The sequence below is a fragment of the Drosophila guanche genome, unplaced genomic scaffold, assembly GCF_900245975.1.
Source record: "Drosophila guanche unplaced genomic scaffold, DGUA_6, whole genome shotgun sequence".
NCBI lineage: Eukaryota > Metazoa > Arthropoda > Insecta > Diptera > Drosophilidae > Drosophila > Drosophila guanche.
This window is the reverse complement of record NW_022995747.1, coordinates 5,532,970-5,557,611: the sequence shown is the minus strand read 5'-3', so window position 1 is coordinate 5,557,611 and position 24,642 is coordinate 5,532,970. Positions and strand designations below refer to the sequence as shown.

The window sequence follows — 24,642 nt, the reverse complement described above, 5'->3', positions numbered from 1 at the left end:
TTACAATAGAACTTACAACTGAAGATCACAAAGGCCTCCTAACCATACGAGAGAGGGAGAGAGAGAGCCTATAGTTTGGCCTTAAAGATTCTACCGATTAGATTAGGTTGGGCTGCTTGGATTACATTTACTATATGCATATTGATTATACTCGTGTATGAGGTAAGTAAATATTTTATGCCTTACTAAAAGTGTTCCCTTGAAGAGTCACGTGACTCCAGAAATAGTTTATTCAACGAAAGTGAAGATCAGTTATCAGATCTCATCAGTTGATCAACACACATAAACTACGGACAGACAGACCTCCCCCACCTAATCAATGTTTCTGGTCCGACAAACTTGCCACACCCAGTCCAAGGGATGATCCAGCGCTGCACAACGAAGACGATGACTGCGATCCGCTGTTCACAATCGCCTTGCACATGACCATCCGGACTCCGGCGAGGAAGTCTGTTAGGTAACATCATGTGGGTCTTGGTGGTGCTGTCGGCTTCCGCTCTGTCGTGGCTGTTATTGTGGCCAGGGCTGTTGGCGGTGGCGGCGGCGGTGCACTCCGCATTCTGGGCACTGGCTTTTGCTTTGCATCTGGCTGCTCCTGGTGCTGCTGTGAGATCAGCTCCCTAATCATTTTCGGCTGTGTGGTTATGACCTTTGGTATGGTGCCCAGGCACTTTGCCTTTGTCTGCAGCCCAATGTCTGCTGCGACATCTGCGCCGCCGCCCTCGGAGCTAACTGATTCGTAGGATGAAGGGCTGGGCGAATGGCCTTGATTCCGCTGAGCATCCACATCGTTAGCACCCATTGGCTCCTCTTCGTCCTCATCTTCGTTCTCCTGCTCCTCGATCATGGCGCGAAACTCTTGTATCGATTCGTTCAGCACCCACAACTGTGACAGCAATGAGAGATCCAATTGACGCAGTCCGTTCTGAAAGAAAGTACACAAAATTTAACATTATTCAGGAATATATTATTAAACAAAATAGATGCAGTGAAACTGCAGCATGAAGCACAAGCCAGGATCTATCAATCTTTGAGCCCGCCTGTCAGTAGTAGTCGAATGGAAACGGACAGGAAACTGGAACTGTGGATGGAGGGTGACCTATCCTGTCTCTTTGCTAGATAAAGCACCCATCAGACACCCAGTGTAAAAGGCGGCGGCGGCATGTTGAATAGCGTTAGACAGTTACGAGCAATGTATCAAACGGACAGCTGTGGACGATGCCGCTCGAACTCGAACTCCAACTCCAACTCCGTCTCCTAACCATCCAACCATCTCTACATTTGCGTATGAATGCAGCCTTGGCCCGTATTTTTTCGGTTGAGCTGAGGCTCACGCCTGTAGCTTGTGGCTTGTGGTCGAAATGAAAGTTCCCCTGTCGCTGTTCCGCTGTCGAGTAGGAAGGAAAAATCTCATTTGTCAATTAATATCGCGGCATAATATCGCGCGCAAAAAGGAAAAGCAGCACAACTTTCAGCCTGCCCCAGACTCCGTTCATCGGCTGCATCGTATCGTGGAATTAACCAAATCCGCTCAAGACTTTGCATCGTATCACCCCAAGCCCCAGTCTGCCCCCACATCGCAGCTTCCACCTGGAATGGATGCTAATGCATTCGTTTCCAGAGCTACATGGAAGCGGATCAAACGTTAAGCTGCACATAGAGAAATGGTTAACTATTTGTACAAAACACTCAAACTTTGGAAAGGAATGGAAATTCGTTACGTTTTGACCTAGTAGAACTTGCAGTTTCATTGTTAGTTTGTGGTCAGTGTGTAGTGCGATTAACACTATTACATTTGGATCAACTTCCCACGCATAGCCTCGTGCGAGTATTTATCTATGTTAATTAGCGCTTAATTTGCACACACACACACAATATAGAGAGAAAGGTTCCGCATTTGAGTGGGTGTCTTACAATTGAGACATTAACTGTAGCTCCACCCCATACCCGAGCTTATAACTATTTAAATAACGTTGCAAAAGCATCTTCAGAAACTGCGGCAAACCCCATCCATACTGAATGTTTTGTGGCTTCGTTGTGGCATATGGAAAAGCAATAATTCCCGCTTATGTGCAGCAAATGGAAGTGGTAATCAGCACTCAAATACTCTATATTAAAAGAGTTGAAAGAGTACACCAGCCACATCATCGTATTGTTAATTATTGCAGCACTAAGGCGTTCCAGCCTGCATCAACTACGCCTTGGACGTTGGACAACTCAAGTGCCATAAAACAAAATTGAAAATCGATAATGTTGGAAACTTAATTAACGCTAAGCTCATTGTGCTAAAATCGCCTGCAGATGCTTCAAATGTGCAGGTTATACTGCGAGTGCCTCGTTTGCACAGGGACAGAAAGCGAAGCCGTAAAAGTATTTCATGGATGCAACAATAATAAATGGCAATGAACGCTGCGAATGCCAGCCAAGGCTGCCCCAGCCCTGCACTGCCCCAGCGATGCACTGCGGATGGTGCATTTGTTAGAGTTTTTCTTCTATCTTTAGACTTTTGAAGATTTAGAAGCCACTGGGAGTTGGAAATAAAACATTTGTGCAGTGCAAGTGCGAGTATGACCTTTTGAAATTAGCAGCGGAACCCGGAAGAGCATACTGGAATGCCATTAGTAAATGCAAAAGATTCGTAAATACATTTCGGATCGTACCCAGCATATGGGGATGACTAGCTTTGGCTGCTTCTTCGATTTAGAAATGGAATGCAAACCTGTCGTTAGTTGCTAGTCAAGCACCGAACACCGGGCTATAAATAAATCAGTGGTTTTGGACAGGTTTGCTTTTCCCATTGCAGTTGCAATCCAAAGTGATGTAATGTCTGTAATGTAATTGGCAAACTGACAAAGTGAATGATAAACTAAGAAAACAACATGCCTTTCAAATAAATGTAACTAAAAAACACTATTCTAAGGGCGATAAGATACGAGGATCCTCTGTTACGGGTAATTTGTTTACAACTGCAATCATAAGGTGGGGTCTGATCTGAAATCGAGGATTGTCGCTGCATAATGCTCGTATTAGAAGCAATCGTTGAACTTTCACTTGGCCATTCCTGAGCTTGCCTCTGTTTTGATTTCAAACTGCAAAAGTGAATGTTAAATTGCTTGGTAAATCATGGATTACCAGATGGAGCTGATTTCAAAGACGATTACACGCTGATTTATGGACACGCCTACATATGCCTGGATGCCTGCAGATTTTCATACAATTATGCAGGCGGGTGTTTAACTTGGCCCTCCACTGCTCAGAGTTTATTGTAGCGTAAACACACATCAACTAAAACCAACTACATATCTTTTGTGGTGTTTTCCCCTGGCACTGACTATAACGAAAAGCGAATGCGTTAAATGCGAACACGTTAAGTGTCCAAAAATGAGTAACTCCGATTGCGGAAAAATGGCATTTGCTAGTTTCCTGTATACATTAATGGTTATGGTCTTTGATTGTGTCATTTGTAGAAGTTTATTTGGATTTGGAGTAAAGTGTAGAAAACCAAGAGATTATATTCTAAGCCAACACTTTAAGCTCCCAACTTTTGTCGGCAGACACTAGTTCGCTGTGGAACAAGTTCAGCAAACTCTTGAGCAAGCAAAGTGGCGCTTGAGCTACGCAAATTAGCTAACTGGCCAAGTATAACCCCATGCTGGCTGGCTACACGCATCGGCTACACATCGGTTACAGCACACCAGAACCATGCCGTGTCATTTGATGTTCCATGCCAGTGGCCAGTGCTGGTTTGGGTTGGCAGCCTGGCCAAATAAAGCTAAAGCAAGTGAGCAAGTGTCTTGGCTAACCAAGATACACTTTTCACGGCACGGAACGGAACGGAACGGAACCGAAAGATAGAAAGAAAGAACAGGGGACCCCAAAGGGGTGTGTGGCGTTCAAGGCCACTTTATGTAAGCCATAAAAACTCATTTCATGCATTGATGCATTTCTTCTCACAAACTGCCCCATCGGATGCGTTGGATCTTTGGCTTTAGTTAATGTGGTCGTCGTTGCCCCTACCCCCTGCCCGGTACCTTTTTACGTTCATAAATTTAATTTACAGCCATAACCAAGTCCAAAGGGGGGCAGCATAACCAAAGCATCTGGCAAAAGTCAGAGCAGAGTAACAGAAACAACATAAATTAGCTGAAGCTGACTCGGTTTACTGCTTGCTTTTCTGCCTTTCTTCACTGCTTGCCTCCCTGCCTGCTTTGGCCTGCTTGTTGCGGCTTGCTTTGCCGCTTAATGGCTGCTGCTGCGGCTGCTGATGCGGCTGCGCTGCTCTGCGCTGTGCTGTGCTGCTCATGCGCTGATTAGTGTTACTCCTGTTTCTCTCTCTCCCATTGTGGCTTTGTGTGCTTTTTATTTCTCTTTGATGCGTTCGTTGCGGATTGCATTAACCAAAGTTTATTACTTCATTTCCATCGTTGTACGAGTGCACATTAGAGATGGTGACGGTGATGGTGATGGGGCGACGGTGATGCCGGTAACAATTGAGCATAATTGTACTTGTCTTGCCAATCAAGATGTCGAATCTATTTCTATGGAGGGTCTGCTCTTTTCTATAGCTGCTTGCATTCCACAGACTATCTACCTATTCGCACGAGTATGACAATAGCAATTATTTATCCTTGGCATTTTTGTTGAAACCTGATCTAATAATCTTGGCTGCCTCACTGACCTTCAGCACTCATGTACTTTCAGTTTTTTGCAATTACAATAAGTAAAAGCGGACTTCGTACAGTCAAATGTGCGATGGAAGTCGGCCAAACATACTCCACATAGAGGCGAATACCATGGTGAAGTAGTATCATGAGCTGACTAAGCAGCTGTTTAACTATTGAATAGGTTCACCACTCGAAAGCAAAAGCTAACATAATTGCAAAATACATCGCACACCACACACCGTACCCACAAACACACCCACCCAAGCGACCAACCGACCAACCGACCGACCAACTGAACGAACAACCGACCGAACGACCGATCAAAGCGCTTGAATCGTTAATCAACCGACCGCAACATTTGCAAAACTTAACAAAAAAAGTATGTATATATCGTTTTGTTACACTAACAAGTAAATACTCTATCTCTGATCAAAAGCGCTACTACTTATGGAATTGATAAATCTTCGAAATGAGCGGCACACAGAGATATGCCTGCTCCCGCACCTCCCCGAGGTAAGCGTAGTAGAAAAACTCAACGAAAAGTAGTTAAATGTTGGGGGGGGGGGGGGGGGGGGGGGGGGGGGGGGGGGGGGGGTAGGCAAAAGCAATGCGAGGCCTCGCTATCGTTATTGTGGCAACGAATAAATTAAAATGCCTAAGCAAAAACAACACACAACTGCAGCAACAAATGGTTCGGTTTGGTTCGGTTCGGTTCGGTTCGGTTGGCGTTGGGTAAATACAATGACCAATTAAAGTGTCATTGGGCTTGAGCGTTGGCGTTGCCACCAGTGCAAGCATTGCCAGCGGCGGTATCTTTTGTTTAGTTGAAACAACAAACCAACACACAACACAACAAGGCAGAAAGAGCACAAAAAGAAAGGACTAATGGAAACAAAAATATAAAGTAATCGATGGAAGACACGCAGCTAGCTTATTGTAACATAATTATGCCACAAAATTGCTAATGAAAGTTTGCAAATTTGCTACAAAAAATTATCAATTTATGGCAGAGGGGAAGCACCGCCTCCCCAAAGCCCTGCCTGCTGCTGCCCAACCCCAACTCAGTCTCAAAATAATATTGCACAACTTCGGCTAAGAGCTGACATGCAAATTGCATTGCATTTGGTTTTAATGCTTCACGTTTTGTTTTTTACTCGTTTATTTCCGATTGTTCCCACCAAAATAGACGTTTAAATCGGAGCAGCACGAAAACAGACATTTTTTCTTGGGTTGCCAGAAGTTTTAAAATGGAAAAATGGTTGCTCCTAACTTGCGACAGACTAAAGTCTATTTACACCTACGCCTGGTCAGAGCTAGACTCTGAGCCTGAGCCAGTTTTAAACAGGTTCTTATATATTGTACACATATACATTGTACATAGAAAAACATGCCACTGCTAGCGAGCATAAAATGTGAAAGGTTTTAGCCAATTTTGCTCAGACTTTTGTAATATATTGCATCGATATTTGCACAGAACCCAACCCGATTATGTGCAGTTGTCTTAACGTATTTAAATGAACACCAAGCCCAACAATCACTAAGCAGTTATAATGATGTCACCGATACTTGGCACAAACTGGTCCCAAAATATATATTAGAATCCGTTCGCAGGTCACAGAGATCGTTTGTGCGTGGCATTAGCATCTGACATTTGATCTATAAAGCAAGATAAACATTCGTGATAATACAATTTTCGTGTAGTATCAATTTCATCCATTCTAACTACTTCCTGACCTATTTTTGTGGAGTCTCAGCCTCAGCAGAATTGACATTTACTTCACCCATTTACTCAGCCTCAGTCCCCGCCTCTCAGCACTGACTTCAATCCAACTCGAAAATGGTGCGGGTTTTGCTTTCAAATTTGAGCATTTCGTTTGCGATTGCAAATCGAAATTTAGGCAAAATGTCAGGTCGGTCGATCTACGTCTAGAGATGTTTAAGGTTGTATCTGTGCCTCTTTGTTAAATGTCAAGATAATTTCTTTGTCTGTATGAAATGAATGAATTAATAGCTCCAGCTTCCCGGTTTGTCATATTTTTGGCTGATTTTAAGGCATATATTATGGCCGCTTATTTCAATTGGATGAACTATGAAAGACCCATGCCGTGACCCAAGCCAAAGTTGAACTTTTCTCTACGCGGGTCAGGCAGCCACTTTCTTTTATGTGTAGAAATTTGCATGTTTACATATGTTAGAAAGGTACTTTGAAATGAAACGATTTTCACTTTATACATTTAAATATTTATGGCTAATGTGTGACCCTTTAATCAGTTAAGAACTTACCATTTCCTTTCGCAGCGTCGCTATCTGGTCATCCAAGGTGCTGGTGTTGAGATTGGAACTTTCTTTCGCTGGTGTAACATTCGTGGCTTTTGCTTTTGCTTTTGCTTTTTCTGCTGCAGGTGATGATGATAGTGCTGATGATGTCGTGATGGTTGTGTTTCCGTTTTCACATAAATTTGATGGAGTTATGATTTCAAGTGTAGCTGTCGCAGTCGCAGTCGCAGTCGCTGGAGTTGCTGTTGCTGTTGCCTTTGGCGACGATTTATCAATTTTATTGTCGTTATTATCATTTGTTTCCCTCTTATGTTGACTGCTTAAATTGATATCTATATTCGTATGTTTTTGGTTCGTCTCGCTGCTGCTGCTGTTGCTGTTGCTGTTGCCTGTGTTATTATTGAGCCGCTCTGGTGCTGCCGCTGGCGGCACTGCCTCCGCATCGCCATCGCTGAGGAGCAGGCCCGAGTCGGAGCCGAGAAGTTTGTTGAAACCAATCAGAGATTTCGGCAGGGGTGGCAGCGCACTAATGGAGATGCCACTGAAAAGAGAAAGACCAGAAAACAAAGGAGAGTTTAGTTATCAGATGTTGGTCTCGATGTTGGTGCGGAGATCAGTGCAGAGTTAAACCCGACTATGGACCCAACTGTACCTTCGCTTGCCACCCAAATAGCCATAACCTTGCCAATAACCAATAACATGCCCATCAAGATCATCATTGTTATCCTTATAAAACTCATCATCATCATCATCATCATCCTCACTCTCCTCTGCATTTGCATTGCTATCTATGGGGTTGGGGCTATGGCCATGTCCGATATCATTCAAGACGAGGGGCAATATAGCTGCCACCTCATCATCGTCATAGTCGCTGCATGTGGTTGGCGTTTGGCCGCACCCAAGTCTACCGACCCCTGCTGACTCCTCCTCTGTATCTCCATCCGCATCTTCGTTCGTATTGAAAAAGCCGTCTTGGAAGCGCTGATACCATTTGGCCACATACTGTGAGCTCGGCGCGAACGGGCCAAAGGCGCTGCGGCACTCGTCGACTATCTGGGTGGGACAGAGGCGGCGCCGGAACCCGAACAAGATGCACTGCTGCAGCTCCGCGGTCGAGGGGGCCGGTATGGGCGACAGAAACAAATCGTCCAGGTCTTCGGACATTCTCGTTGACTTTCCTCCGCTCAATTTGCGTTTCAAGCGACTTATGACATTAGCTGCAAAGTTTTCATTGACAATAAATTTACTTTTTCAAAGGTACCTTTTCGGTATCAGAGCAGGAAGCAACAACACCAACACAATAAACAAAACAAAACAAAACAAAACAAAGACAGCAAACTCGCAGCCAACAAATTGACATTTCCATTTGTAACATATAAAACAGAGGCTACTTGGGCATAAATAAATGTATGAAAAGGTAAACTTATAGCCATAAGGCATAGATAGCAACAAACCAACCAGTAACGAAGGCCATCAACTTGTAGCTGTTAGAACGCTAAGGAACGAGTTCAAAGATTTCCTAAAGAGCCAAATGCAACCAAGCAGCCAAACAGCTAAAAAGCCAGACAAGATATAGATACAGAGAGACAGGGGGACAGGGGGACAAGCATATTGTCAATGCAAGACGCAAGACGCTCTTAAGCAACTATGGCTGCTGACCCACTTAGCAGACACCTTAGAAATATCAGTAACCGCATGCGAATGAAATATAAAACAGTTAAGAAGGCAGCACAATCTTGATTGGTGGTTGATCGATGCTAATGTTCGCATTGGGTTCTGATCTCTGACACAGAAACAGAAGGCATAGAAGTTCCTTAGAGCGTTGGACATGCTATACTTGGAGGTACTTGGAGCAGATGGCACTAGCGAGGTGTTGCGCTCTCTTAGAGCATAGAAAACCTCACCCTTTATGGCTAAGCTACTCTGGGAGAGGAAGAGTGGGCGCACATCGCAAAAGCAACAACTAAATCGCTGTCTGTGTAATAAGTAAATGCCTGGCATCAAATTTGTTTCGCTTTCTGTGTCTTAATTAGTTCAGTAGTTCATTAGACACACAGAAGCGGATGGCACGGCACACACATAAGAAAAAAAACACCTGCACAAGTTATCCTTATTTACGATTCAACAAATTCATCAACCCACATGCAAAATATTCAATAGTTTAATTAATTTATGCAAGACAATAAATGGTCATAACCAAAAGCGGCTGAATACTTTGTATGATTTGTGTGCATTATTATGAATAAAGAAAAAGCCAGTTAACAAGTGAATAGAGGGAAGGAACACTTTTATTTCTATGATAAACCAACAGTACACAGTATGATATTTGCGAGACAATCGAAGAAGCCCTCGCCAAGGCTAAAGGTCAACGAATATTACTTTGCACAAGCATGAATAATACTACAATAACACATTTATATGTTTATTTATAAACTTATATACATATAATATAGATTTCTGCAGGCTTTGATTGTTAAAATAGCATTTGCTTTGCTCTTGGTTGGCTGTTAATTAAAAAGCACATTGAAATAACACTGCGGCAACGACAACGACAACATTTGTTAGGCAATCCGCAAGCCACAATCACAATCACAATCACAATCGATTTGACACTACACGGAATCTGTTTGGTTCTTTCACAAAAAAACACACAATACTCGTATATTTGCTTTGCTTTTATTTCTCAAGTGTCTCTTTCAGGCGTACTCACAAATAAAGATGTGTACAAACAATATGGGAAATATGAACATATAATCGAAGTTATTTTAGTTCCGTTTCGCGCAAGAGACAAAGAGTCGCGAATTGTTTTTTTTTTCGCCTGGGTCTTTGCTTGATAGCGCTCAGAAATTCGCGTGCAACTAAAAATCAAACGCTGGCTGGCTGGCTGCTTGCTTTTGGCCACGTTGAAAGCCCAACAAATCCCCAAAGAGAGCGCACGAAGAAAGACAACAAATATATCATCAACAGAGATCAGCGATAAAGCGAGCGATAGAAAAGCGCACAGAGAGAAGCAGAGAGAGAGAGAGAGGGAAAGATCTGTGTGAGAAGAGCAAAGCATCATTACGGCACACAGATGCAATGTCGAGAATGGGACAGCCAAGACAGAGACACAACAAATGTATAGGAAATGCGTAAATTGATTTAATAATACAAATAAAATGGCAAACAGGGTTTTGCATTCCACAAAGAGCACAGCACAGAGAAAAGACACAGCTGGGGTCCCTCCCATTTTGATGGATGATCGTGGAGTTCGCGAGGCGACAAATGCTTTAAGGTCGTTTGGATTTGGATTTGGATTTGGATTTGAGTGATGTTTGTACACCCTGTACGTGCTGTACCGGCTGTCATCAGCAAATCGATGGATATATTTAGAGTCAACCAAGAATAGGAAACGCTCTCACGATGCTGCTGCTGTAAAGGTGGGCAGCTACATAGACACATGTGTACATACATAAATACATACATATGTACATATGTTTGTACATTGTACACTGGCCGCTCTTTACCCATGACCAAAGGGCAGGCGACACAGGCGGCAATAGTCGTCATAGAGATTCTAGCGCAGCGTCGCCTTGTTTTCGCTCATTCAGAAATATTCGAATATGTCGAGTGGAACGCCCTCCCTGGCCGCCCCCCTGGGCATCCCACCAAGTGGGAGCTGAGCATTTGTGTTAGCCTTGCCCGTCCCAAAAGCGAGACCAAAGCGAATTGGGGGCATGCGGCGTTGCGTGGCACGCCATGTCGCATTCTAAATATAAACCAGGAAAAAGTGCTCTGCTCTGCGGCATTGCCTGCGTTACACATCCGTTATGCATCGCAGAGCTACCAGCTATGAGCCACAATTCCATTGCAACGAAAATAGTGCAGACAATCGCATAGCATCGCGCAGGTGGCAAATCGGGGCACGGACAGCGCTACGGGACAGGATGCCATTACCGCTACGAAAGAGCCTAAGAGAGCCAAAGAGAGCCACTTGGGCCAGTGCAAAATCTGACGATTTCTCGACAATCAACCTACGTGATCATAATATCAATACTTGACCCAGAAATTTCACCCGGCTGCACGCTTGCGGGATATTCTTCAGTCTTATTAGCAAAACATGGGGCCATGGTGGCGATGGTGGAGGAGTTCGATTGTTGACCACTTTTGGGCTTATAATTTAAATCTTTCTTATTTAAAACATCAGCTAATGAGGGCACGACACAGCACAACAGAAAGTGTGGCAGAGACCCTCAATGGAGACACAATAAACTTAGACTTAGGTTTTCTCACTGTAACTTTCTCACGCATTCTAATGAGGCTCATCATTTTCCATTGTGTTCGCAGCTGGACTACCCCTGCCTGCCTCCTGTTCGGCACAAATTAAGTGAGAAGGTGAAAAAGTACGCGTAGCATTTCCATCGTTATTGTCATCATCAGTAATCACAACTTGTCGCGCTCTCTACGTGCAACAGATCCCCGATCCCCGAGCCCCGATCACCGATCACCGATCGGCCCTTGGCTTGCCACTCCCTAGAGCGATCTCTGACAAAACCAAACGAAAAGAAATGGCGCATACTGGAAGCGTTTTCGCTTTCATTCAAACAGCCACAAACTGGCCACATTTGATGACTGCATAGACAATAAATTTCCGTTGGCTTTGGTTGTTTTCTAGTTTCTAAACTTGCATATAAACCAATCCAATCCCATACCAATCTCATGCAAATAAGCCACGAAAAGAGCTTTTGGCTTGGCTCGGCTTCGACTCGGTTTAGTTACCCAAATAAGATGTGTTTTTTTTTTCACCCAACTCGATTCGAACTGTACGGCATCGCGATTAGTCTTGGGTCGGGTTTCTCTTTTAAAAACACAACGAACAGCGAAATTTACGGATTCCTTGGCTAGTAGAACGATGCGAGCCAGTGGCTCGGCTCTGGCCCGGCCCACAGCTATGCCAACTTAATTTATGCGACTTGTTCATCGACTCATCGTAGGTTATTGATGGCTGTTTGCATAGTCATGGGCAATGCCCCTGCTGAGGTTTTATTTCGTGCGTAGAGTAAAGCATTCTCTACACTCCTTTAAGGTCTCGACACTCTACACTCGACATCTAAGGCAAGCAAGCGCAGATCTTGGCTGACCCATTGCACTCTTCTCGTAGAGAAAGTGGTAACAATTCTGCGTTTGGTGCGTTCAAATAAAGACCTGAAACGAGGCCTCAAAGTTGTACGCCTACTCCATAACATGGAAATTTTCACGGGTACATACATTATTTTTGTGATTTTTGTAAACATTTTTCACCAGTCCAGGCGTTGATTTGCTTCCGGTTGCTGCTACTCCACGAGATTCGAGCGACTCTGTGTGCCAGTGGCAGTGCCTGCCCGTGTGCCTCAATAAAATAAGTGTATCCGAATCGAAAAGTCTTGCCATTTTTGTTTTGGTTTATGTAAGCCAAACAACACAAGCAGTCAGCCTACGCTCATGTGTGCCACAGCCACAGGTACAACTGCAACTGCAACCACAACCACATCCACATCCAACAGGTTGCCTTGCAGGTCCAGTTACGTTTCCAGGCTACTCTTCCGCATATTTTGGCTTGGTTTATTTCTCACGGAATCAGTCTTTACTTTTGAAATTAACACCAAGACGTATGTCTCCTGGTTTGCTAATGAAACGACAAATGAGATTGCATAGAAAGTATTTTACCACAGCAAGAACTCAAGGTAGTTGAACTCTCTGAAATATCTGTCGCATCACTTTGAGCAATGGAAAACAAACCAAAAATGTCTCGTACGCTTGTCAGTGAGTCAAAAGCTCAGCTGAGCCGCAACGAGCCAAATGCCGAGTCACTTGGCCATACATGTCTTAACGGTTCTCACACTCTCAACCCAAAACCCGACTTCTTTCTGTATCTTTGGCAGTGAGTGAGTGGCAGCGGCAGCGGCAGCGGCACATCTCATCACAATTACCACAACACAACTCTCCAGCACAGACGCAGCTGTAACCTTAGTTGAAGGTGTTTCTAAATAGCTGTGAACCATTGTTTCAGTTGCCTTTCCTTTCCTTTTGTGGCTCTACTGAAGCTAAGATTACAGGAAAATTCTTTGTTTTCTCAGACATATCATTATCATTTGGTGTAGTTTGAAGTATGCCGAAGTTAGGAATTCCACCGATTATATTTCTCAGCAAATATTTAAGCATTTTAGCAGTTTTTGTTTTTAAATCTTTTTCGTTCACGGAAGAGCCTTGAGTCCGGAATATGCGTATTGACTTAAAGCAATTAATAATCAACAATAATAACAACTATGGCACCATTAGAGACCCAAATAAATAAATAAACACAAAGCTCACAGGTAAACATGAAGCCATTTCGAATGTATCCAAATATCAGCAGCTATTCGCTCCTCCTGCCAAAGGAAATCTTTCATTGAGTTGGCATCGCTCGAATATGAATAATTCGCTTCGAATGAAGCTGTCTCTGGTGCACCGGAAAGTGCGGAAATGGTAAACAATTCTTGACAACGGCACTGGTTATGTAATTAAATTGGAGTTGAAGCAGCAACAACTACGGATACATGAGTGCATGAGCATTGCGTTGCAGCAGCAGCCTCAGCAACATGTTGTATGTTGGAGAGGAATTGGTGCTCCACTTGCTCTCCATTCGCAGCGATTGAATTTATTGTATACATAATGCTCGCGACGAAGTTTCAACGGTTATCCACGCTGCATACATACATACATACATACATACATACATACATATCTACATACACATAAGCAGTGCATTACTGCTTATTTCATACATTGGAATGCCATTTACCGTTTGCATTTCACAGAAGGGGAAATGACTCTTCTCGATAACACAAATATGAATGTTCAAATATAGTTATCTCGATTTGTATGTATGTATGCATGAACATATTTACATAATTATGTGCGCAGATAAAGAGAAATACATTTTTATCAACAAATGCGCAATGGGGACCTCTGGAGCAATGGAAAATGAGAGTCAGCTCGAGTTGATAATCGCGTTTATTGTGTGATTTAATCTCAATCAAATGATATCATCGAAAGTTTATACGCTGAAGTTTCTCCACTTTTTACCTGCTTCTGAGGGACAGTTCTTGTTGAAGCCGCCTGGAACCCCATGACTCCAGATATATCCCCCATTTATGTGCTAATCAGTTCAATTGTCAGACGTCATTGTAGCACCAAAGATACCTTGAACGGTTAACTGCCACAAAACAGAATGGAAGATTTCAAACTCAGATTGCATATCACAAGATCATATCAAATGAATATTTCACAACTTTCTAAAGAAAACAAAAAAGAAGAAATAATAGCGCTGGGCAAAGAATTGTCAGCATTTGAGTAATCATCACCCTAGAGAGCACATGCCATATACCATATACCATATACCATCCCAATAGCAACTTCTCTGGACGGTGGACGGACGACACTCTTGGCAAGTTTATGAGAGTGTGTGATGGTGTGCTGTGTGGTGGTGATTCGTGTGAACAAGCAAATGTACCGTTGTGTACGTGAAGTATGAAGTATGAACGATACGATACGATACGTTACGTTACGATTGGATATATACTCGTAAATTGGTCGTGTGTGCGATGTGCGAGATCGGGCAAATGCCAAGCAATGTGAGTCACGATAGTCATTATTGTTCACCGCACCACAAACACGTACTGTAAGTGCCATATGAATACGTACGAACGTACATATCTACATATAATTATATGTAAATATATAAGGTATACGCAGCTAAAATGCAAACACTTTGAATACCAAAAGAGCGACGCGACTCTCAACTGAAAACGGGTTTTTTTTTGTTTTATTGTTGTTGTTCAGTTCTGCTTTTAAAATATTTACACACACACAAAGGCATATACAAATGCAAATTAAGTAGTATTAGTTGGCAAATATTGTTGGCAAAGTGTGTTGCTGCTGTTGCAACTGCATACATACAATTTGCAACATGCAACAAACTACATTCAAAATGATGTCAGCACACCGTACAAATTAAGGTAAACCAAACCTCAACACATCACATCGAGAGCTCACTCTGGCCAGGCAGGCAGGCAGGCCATTTGCGAGAAATGAGAGAGAGATGGGAGCCGAAAAACAAAAAAAACAGAAAACAAAACAATGGGCCCAGAGATACTCGCATGGAAGTGAGGTGGTGCTGAAAACTCAAAGCTTTCGTGGGATGCACACGGAGAGCAGCGAGATGTAGCCGGAGATAGATACTTGTAAAAGCGTGTCAGTGGTAAAGCCTAGTGAAACTTGAGGGAAAACTCTGCGGCAGTTCATTAGCAAATCAAGAAAGAGGGCTACCAGAGAACTGCATCTCACAACATCCTCCCCTATGCAGAGCTGTACTGGCTCAGAATCTGAATAATTAATTCATCTGTAAACCCATGTAAACCCATTTAATTATAATTTAAATTAGGTCTTAATCTTGTGACTGACTCACCGTTTTACATTGCGCGAACGCTTTTCGCTCTCAGCCTCCTTGACGCTGTCCCAGCTATCGCCGACACCCGACGAGGACATATCATCGAGCCGTTCCTCATCTTCCATGCCAGAGTCCTCGAGGCTAATGTGGCAACTGGTTAACGTGACCTGTGTGCCATTGTCGCCCACCTCAATCCAGTCTGAAGTGCGGATACGTTGCGAGCGCTCCGTTCCGTACGGTGACGAGTCTGAGGAGCAGCCCGAGGGGCAGCGCTTCCTTCCGGAAGAAGAGCCCTCAGTCTCCAGCTCGGAGCTCTCCTTGCCCAACTTGTTGGCCGTATAGGTGGTGAGTGTGTGTTCCTCGTCCCCATCGCTGTCTGCATCCTCCACATTGTCAGCATCCACGTCCTCTGCATCATCGGCATCATCAATGGAGTTGTAGCGATGACGCGACATGACTTTCCTCGGCGTTGATGTCGTTGTGGGTGAGGCGGCTGCCACAGTTGCCATCGACAGGGATTTAGTGGGCAGCTGTTCCAGGGAGCATGATTTATTGCGCATTGCAGCCAACTCGGAAATGAGCAGCTCGTGGAAGGCTTGCTTCTTCTCGGGTGTGTTGCCCACGCTAATCGAACTCTTGACAGTGTTCGTGCGAGAACTCGTATTCGTGTTAACCAGGATCCTATCGTAGCTCCCATTGACATTAATGCGCATGCAGTTGGTGGGGGACGTCTGGGGTGTCTGGATGGTTTGGATGGTTTGGTTCTGCTGCAGCACCGCTTGATGTTGTATAGCACGCTCGTGTTTGGTTATGATCGTTGTATCGGCTATGGATTGCTTTTGACTCTGGTTTATGATTATCTCCGAGAAGAGACGCTCTGCGGCGTTCTTCAAATTGTTCTTGATCTCCACAGTGCGGCCACCGAGGAATCCCCCACTGTTGGAGGACGTGCCACTGTTTGTGGCTGTCTGAAAGCTGTCCAGCGTGGTCTTCGATCGTCGAAAGATGCTGGGCGCTGGCGTGGACGATGGTGGTGGCACAAACGCTGCCACATCCTCCATATCCAGCGTGGCCACGGGCAATTGAACGATCTTGCGAGGCTTTGGAAGCGGCTGCGTCGTGGCCTGTAGCCCGAGGCCGGCCCTCTCGAAGTCCACCTTGCCCAGGCTCAGGCGCGTATCCTTGAGGGGAGAGGTGTGTGCACTGGAGGTGGCCACACTCATCGATTTGTGACGATTAACAGTCACGACCACTGCCGCTGGACTGCTGTTGATCGAGTCCCTGTCCCTGGGCTTGGCTGTGGGCACATCGGGAGCTTTGCGCAGCTTCAGTGGCTTGGTGGCCGGCGGTGGCGCTGCTGCTGTTGGCGAGAGTTTGCCCACCGCCGATGTTGGCGTTTGCGTTTGAGCCTGTTTCTTTTGAACACTCAACGCTGGCGATCTATAAACCAGGGTACGTCCCACAGCACTGCTCAGTTGGCTCACGAATGTGGGCTTCTTTTGTATGATTGGAGGAGTATTTGCTGTGGCTGTGGCTGGAGCTGGAGCTGGAGCTGGAGCTGGAACTGTCACTGTGGAGCCTGCAATGGCTGTTGCTGTCATAGCCATGGCTATTGCTGTTTTAGGTCTTGGTGGCACTGGCGGTCCAGGCCGCTTAACCACGAGCGTTGTTGTTCCTGCCGTTGAGGCCATTGCTGCTGCTGCTGCACGTTCTCACGCAGGCCGCAGAAGAAAACCAGTATTTGTGGGTCACTCTTTCGCTTCTCGTCTCTTGTGTCTTGCCTCTTGGCCACTCGTCTCTGGCGTACACCGAACTCGAACTCCGTCAACAACAAACTTCGCTTACTTATTATTATTATTTAGCATAAGCGCGCAAATGGGGAAACTTGTTTTTCTCTTAGACTTTGGACTGAGTTCTCACATGGCGGCACTAGGTACATAGAAAGATGCTTCTCTGCTCTGCTCTGCGCTGCTCTGCTCTGCTCTCTGCAGTTCGTTGCAGCTTGCTGCCGCTGCTGATCTATTTTGAATATAGGCCACGACGTCGAACCAACGAACCAACGATCCAACGGGTCCAACGGATACCTCCTAGTGATGCTTATTCGATACGATATTGAATATGGCTGGCTGCCTTGCCTTATTGGAAACTCGTTTTCGTTTGGGGCTTTGCTTGTTGGTTATTTTTTTTGCGGTAGGTAGGTACGTTTCGTTTCGTTCTATGGGTTTTAAAGTGAAAGGTTTTTTTATTTTTTTTTATGCAAATCGAATGTAACCGAATACATGCAGAATGCGTAGAAACTGTCAATAAACAATCGAAAATCGCATTCAAGTGTTTCTTCAATTAAAAAGAAAAACTGCAATTGCGAAACAAAACATGAAACAACGCTGCGGTGTTGCTGTTGTTGTTGTTGTTGAAAGCAATAAGGAGAAGGGAATACAATAACAAGAATACACACACGCGCCCACAAATGTGAATTTTTTCAGAATGGCGTGTTTGCCAATTAACGGTAATTTGCAGTTTCACTTTGGGTCTGATTTCCGCATACACTCACACACACGCTACACTGCAGTCTGTTTCACACAAAACTCTCAACTCTAGATATTCCTGTTTCGAGTTCTCTGCCGTTTCTGGGGACACTTTATTCAATTTATTAAACAATACGCGCAGACACACACGCACAACACAAAACCTCACACGCCCTGTGAGGCATTCAATTCGCTAAGCCGCGCCGACCTGTTTGAGGTGACAGATAGAGCATGAAGCATCATCTGATCGAAGCTTAGCTTTAGCACATCACAATATCACGAATTTGATAGTCGCATTTCATGGAATGTGAATCAGAAATCAGATGTTGAGGCAGCAAACGTCAAAGAATGCATTTTAGCGATTTGAAAACTAGAGACCAACACAACGAAAACACAACACAAAACACACACACACACACTCAGACGTTCCGTACAACATACACTGCTTTGACCGGCTCGGCACTGTGGGGCTGTGTGTCCGCTCGACGTTGCGCTTTACACAAGAGACAGAAATAAAATGCGACGAAAGAGCACGGCACAGCACAGCCCCAAGAGTTGGTGCCCCACCAGCTTAGCGCTCGCTCAATCTTGTTGTCGGTACTCGGTACCTGCTTTGTATCTGGTATCTGTATTGGTTTGCCTCTGACTGCGTCTGTGTGGGTGCGAGTGTGTGGGTGAGTGCTGGCCGGACCACAGTATGGAGTTAAATGATTTTTGGAATCTTGTATGCAGATTTTAGACGCCAACTGCACATTTTCATTGATTATTCTACACGTTCGAGTGAGTCCGAAGCTTAGTGCTTTCTCTCTTTTCGTTTTTATGTCTCTCCCGCTCCGTTGCGCTCCCAATATTCCAAAGAGAAACTTGGCACATGGCCAAAAGTGCATTGATTGGCATTTGGAACAAGCATGGCCGGCGTCTGGCGTGGAAACAGCTGTTGGCTGGCCTACCCTATCCTGCCCCGTCCTGTCCTGGCTGCTGTTGCCGCATCGATTCGCGCCACACCCACAGCCCACTGCAGACTTCTCACTCCCCATAAAGTAACATTTAGCAGACGGCATAAAAGGAACAAATACCAACGACAATCGTGCAGGTACATAAATACATACAGTGATATGTATGAACGTTCCTTAAAATGAAACTACAGCAAAAGCAACAGCGACAATCAACAAAGAAAGAGCCGGTCTACGTACTATATATGTATGTACTTATGTTTATAATATTGTACACATTTATACATATGTACACATGTAACTGCACAGGTCTGTCTCATGCTTTTGGGGTTGTTGCAATTACCCCCCCACAAAACGTAGCTAATGACATGAAACACGAATACGTGGCCCCGAAACAGAAGGGAAATAGTAGTAGGTAGCATTTGGCTGTCTCAGAAACCGAAAATGATTTCAATTGCAGTCACACATTGAAAACCAGACACATTTACTTGTCCGTGGCCCCCTGCTGTAAATATGAAAATTGAGTTAGGTAAACACAGAGATTGCTTACACTATCACATTACAGGCATTACATTTTTCTACATTTTGCTTGCAGTATCGCTCTCCACCTAAGGAAGCCGCAAATATGAAGGTTAAGCTTTCGCTAAATAGCAGACATTCCTTTCCGGAGAGCCATCCCTCTAATCCCGAAGCACTTCAACTTCTTTGCCAAATGAAAATCAATAGAAACATTGCAACTAATTCTTAGTTTGCCCCGTTCCGAGGGTTGCACATTTTTACTTTACACAAAATATACTTGTACTATATTATAAAGTTAGTTATAAATTAATTATGTGTGTAGGCTTTAAAATTAACTGCTTTGCGATTCGGCAGGCAACGACATTTTCGACATCTTAGAGACCCCATGGCTTTATCCTGGCAGAAGGTACACCCTTCCATTCCTTGCAGGTGAGGCATTATAATGTACAATTGACTTTCAAAATGATGTTAACAGAATCAAAGAAATATTGGCAACTCAAATATCTACACACACATTCATACATTCAGCGTTAAAAATACATAACATTACAATTATTTCGCGTTAGCAGAATCGCATTTAGTTAACAACTTTTCGCATGTGCATGTACTGCGTCCCGAAGGTAGATACATAGGTGCAGCATATAAGGATTATGTATTGTATGCATGTATATAAATAAGCAGAAATGGCGCTACAAATGAATGGTACAAAAAACTGACAAACACAAATACAACACAAAACACACAAATAAAATACATCTTTTACTTTTATAGTTTTCGTTTTAGTTTCCGTTTCTCCTTCCACCTTAGATGGATCTACGACCTAATCTAATCCGCAATGGCCGTGTAGGGCAGGCTGCTATGCTTGGGCTTTGTCTTGTTAATGAACACCTTAATTGCCCCATTGAAATCAGCGCTGACCAGCACGTAACCGCATCCCTTTTTATGCTGCTCCACAAGTGGATCAGGTGCATTGTGAGCCAACTGTAACAAATAGCAGAAAACATTTGGTTCAACATCTGATTCAGTTTAATGGAAGCTATGATTGGTTTACCTTTTCGTTGGAAATTTCATCGGGTTCTGGCTTGATAATGGCCTCTGGATGTGGCGCAAATATGGCACAGGTGACAGTAGCATTGTGTGCTTTAATGCCCTCCCAGAAATCGCTGCGATCACGACGCACCTGCAAGGATTCAAAATAAGAAAATGTTCTGCATAAATGTTGCATTTTTCTTACCGAGCTCAGCTTGGAGTAGTCGTGATTGGTCTTCCATATGTAAATGCATTGATTCTCGGAACCGGCAATGATATACTTTCCATCGTGACTGAACGAACCCTTGATTTGCGAGGAGGCGTTCAAGTAGCCCTTGTACTTGCAGGACAAATTCAGGTCCCTCAAATCGTATAGGCGCACTCGGCTGTCATTGGAGGTGACCAATATTTTGTCCTCTCCGGGCATGGGCTCGATGCCGCTGATCTTGCGGCCAATGCGGTTCTTGCCGCGGGTAGAGCGCACATGGATCTGCGTGTGGTACTTGAGCTGATCCGTGTTGTAGAATATACAGCGCCCGTCGTAGCTGCCGACCACTGCAAACTGACCGTTCTGACAGAAATTAGCTGCCGTGATGAGCTTTGTCTGGCCATCCACCTCGTTCCACAGAGCCACCTTCTTGTCGGGTATATTCCACAGTCTCAGCTTGCCATCGAGGCTGCCACTCAGAAAGTATCGATCGTCGCGCGGATGAAAGGCAATGGCTGTGACAAAATCAATATGCTGGAAGCAGCAGAGGCACTCCTTTCTGGATATGTGCCACAGGCGGACAGTCTTGTCCATGCTGCTGGACAGGATGAAGTAGTTCTTTGACCAGCTAACATCCAGCAGATCCGAGGTGTGCCCGTTGTAGGTGCAGAAGGGCTTGGGCATGAATGGCCCTGTGCATTTCTCAGCGGCTGTGGCCATGGCAATGGCCTCCTCGGCCGAATGCTGCGACACGAGAGACTCCTGCGAGGGTGTGGGCGATGACTTTTGATCGGCATTGTATTTGTTGCGCATGTCCTGGGGAATACTCAATGAGCATTAGGCAAGACAAAATTTACATTTCCAAGAACTCTTACCTGAAAGAATGGATAGGCATCTTTTAAGACCCAAATTCGCAGAACCTTGTCCTGTCCAGCCGTGGCCAAGAGCCGGCCACACGAGCTGAACTTCATGCACCACACTGCGCTAGTGTCCTCGCCACTCAGATCCTGTACGTGCTGCAGTTTGGTGAATTCGTACGGCCCTTTGTTTGACGATGAAGCTTTGATTTTGATATTCTGCTCGGGATTCATAGCATCCACAATGTCGGCCACATCCTCCTTGTGCCGCGCATGCGAAACTTCCGATGCAATCGACTTGGCCTTGTCCACTGTCTTACGCATTGTGGTGCCAAAGAAGCGCTTAATGCGTGCCGTTTTCTTTTTCAGACGACTGCCGTCGTCCGTTTCGAGATCCTCTTCGTCGGGCACCTGGCCTTCAATGCTGGGGGGAATGCCAATCACACTTTCCTCATCGGACTCCTTTTGCGTCACCTCCAGATGCGACGTCAGCTTGAGGATGTGCAGCGAGAGTGGATCCCAGCCCTCAGGCACTGGGGGTGAACGCATCTCGGAGAGCGGCATATTCTCTCCCGTGTCAAGATTCTTCACAGGCACTTGCTCGAGTATCTCAAAGTCGGTTAGCTGCTTGCCAGAGCTAGTGCGCGTCCTCACATAAATGTTCATCTGCTTAAGCACATCTTCATCGCCTGCGGACTTTCGTCGTTCCTTCTCGTTGGTGACGCGATACAAAGCTGGATAGCTGTTGGGCAGAAACGATCAGAAATGTAGAATAGAAATATGCTAGAAAAACTCACCGCGAGGCACTGCCCAAGCTGTTGGAGCCGGTGCCCGCCAACTTGCGACGATTTGCGTTCTCCATGAGCATTTTCTCAATGCGCTCGATCTCATCCTGGGACGGACCCTGGGCCTTGTTGCTGGCCTCATCGCGGGGCTTAACAACGCAGCCACCCTGAATGGCCTTGAATAGATTGAGTCCCTGATTCGGATCGATGGAGCTGACGCGTCCTGGCGCCGAGTTGCTCTTGGCCGAGTTTGAGGGACTTGGTTTCGAGTAAACTGATGTGGAACTGCTACCCAGTGAATGCGAGGGCTTGGAGAGGGCAGCAATGGCCGTCGTGGCCAACATGGGACGTATATGCATGGCACTCATCGATGGCATTTGCACGTGCGACGAGGGCGTGGCTGTAGTCGTGGCCGATACGATTGTGTTGGTGGACGAGCAGGTCAATGTGTTGCTGGATGCCGAGGTATTGGCATCATTCAGCGAACTCTCAAACTCCAGGACAAAGTCATCGCGCAGCTTCTGCTGAGCATCGCGTACGCTTCTTACGGAACGAGTGTCGCTGTCGGTGTCTTCCGCGTCGGTTGGTCGATCGGCCATATTGAACTGATCCGAGGAACTGCTTGAAAAGTGTCGCGACTTCTTTTTCCTTCGCGGCGGGGCCACTGGCCCGCTTGAGGTGATCGAATCTGTCGTTTTCGACTGTGCAAGCTTTGTGCTTGCTATCACATCTGGCTCTTGCAACATGATTCCCACAGCAGCTGTTGCCTGCACTGACACTGAGGCATTCGCAGGTAGCCCAGCGACAGTGCCCGAGCCAGTGGGGGCTGCAGCATCCTGCTGCTGATGCTTGGGCGAAACACTTGGGGTACCCATACCAGAGGATGTGCTTGCTGTTCTCGAAGGCTGCGTCGCTTGTTGGTTCTGGGATTGCGTCTGTGCCTGCTGCTGCTGCTGTTGCTGCTGCTTCTGCTGGACATTCAGGGAGGCCAGGGACTCGCGATCAATACTGATGGCTGTGCATGAATTCGAGATTCGAGATTCGAGTATTTTGCTTAGTTTTTTGATGATTTGGTTGAATGTCAGATTCTCTCACTCACCCGAAGGGTCTATGCTGCCCGCCAATATCCGTCCCACGCGACCCAAGGATGTCATGCTCTGTATGCTCATCGCATCGGTTTCAATCACCTTGAACGGATGAGTGGATCGGTTCGCACTGAACATACCATCCGTGGAGCTATTCTGCAATCATCAAATAGCAAATTGAAATAATAAACATTGAGACAAGGCGATGAAGCATCAAAATGTTTACCTGCGAGTCGGGTGTAAGTGTATTTCCTGGATTATCGTCTTCATCGTTTTGCATGCACTGCCGGAGTTCGTGGAAGCGTTGTCTGCCATACTAGACGATTGGAAATGAAGAAAATGTTTATTCTAAACCATTGGAATGCAAATGCAATGCACCCGACACTTACTGCTCCGTGTACTGGCTTGGGTTCGGCGAAGACTACGGGTGCAATATCCTGTTGCTTTAGACGTGCTCCTAGACTGTTGGTGGGACTCCGTGTGGCAGGCGTTCCAGCGCCAATGGGAGTCGCATCGCTGTCCGATGACGCGGCTGCATTGACACGCACCGCGGGCTCGGGAAATATAAACTCCTGAGCCACCTCCGCCGGCAATCTACGACTGGAATGTACAATTTCATTAGTGTATTAGTCAGCACTGCTGGGATATAAAGATTAGAGTGAGGTGCGTACCCAAGTGTGGCATGACGATTGGGCGTTGTGTCTTCGGCATCGAAAAATTCCTCGGAACTGTCCGAGTCGGTCTCCAGCTTACTCATTGCCTTGTTGTGTTGTGGTTGTGCGTAGTCAATGCTGTTCGTTTGTATTACCTAACCACCTCAACCCGTTTCTGTATGCAAATTATGACGAAAGTACTTTTTTCGCTTTTTGTTATTAACTGAACTCCCTTTTGTTGTTGCAAGGCGTTACTCACACTCGAGATGTTTGTCGACTTACGTCGTTTTTGGCTGTCGCGCTAACGCAACAGTCGATTTGTTTAGCATTTTGGAAACATTTGAGGGTTAAAAAACATTTTACCACTATGAATTTTTGTAGAAATCAATTGTTTAATTGAGTTTTTTTTTTTTTGGTATTTAATCGCTTGCTATATCGAATTGGGGATGGTCGCACGACGATGAGTCCGCTGACCAGGTACATCAGTTCGATGACGGGGCTGTCGATATTTTCATGAAAAGGGTATGTTCGGTTTTGCTGTCGATATTTGTTGATGAGAACATAAAATATGATGCTTAGTTAAAATGTGTGGTCGTGTGTAAGAGTTTAACAAATTATATAATGTGAAGCGATGTCACTTT

At 45.2% G+C, this 24,642-nt stretch overlaps 1 protein-coding gene across 8 annotated transcripts; it reads right to left on the bottom strand.

Annotated features, from left to right (window-relative positions):
- Positions 1-194: 194 nt before the first annotated feature.
- LOC117583779 (WD repeat-containing protein 44) lies at positions 195-24,437 on the bottom strand. 8 transcript variants are annotated; one of them, XR_004573811.1, is made up of 10 exons: positions 24,020-24,417; positions 23,738-23,948; positions 23,575-23,664; positions 23,363-23,504; positions 22,276-23,278; positions 21,497-22,220; positions 20,619-21,437; positions 20,436-20,564; positions 19,797-20,365; positions 19,604-19,757 (listed from the first exon to the last, which is right to left on the bottom strand). XR_004573811.1 is itself a non-coding variant. In XM_034272336.1 (10 exons), exons 2-10 carry the CDS (start codon positions 24,103-24,105, stop codon positions 20,210-20,212), a joined length of 3,360 nt encoding a protein of 1,119 aa, XP_034128227.1. In that variant the 5' UTR covers positions 24,106-24,201; positions 24,261-24,418. The 8 variants fall into 8 exon arrangements, 7 of the variants coding, with proteins under 7 accessions (XP_034128229.1, XP_034128230.1, XP_034128232.1 ...); XM_034272336.1 differs by lacking the exon at positions 19,604-19,757 and having other exon boundaries at positions 20,210-20,365; positions 24,020-24,201; positions 24,261-24,418; XM_034272337.1 differs by lacking the exon at positions 19,604-19,757 and having other exon boundaries at positions 20,210-20,365; positions 24,020-24,201; positions 24,284-24,416.
- Between the last annotated feature and the right edge of the window lie 205 nt (positions 24,438-24,642).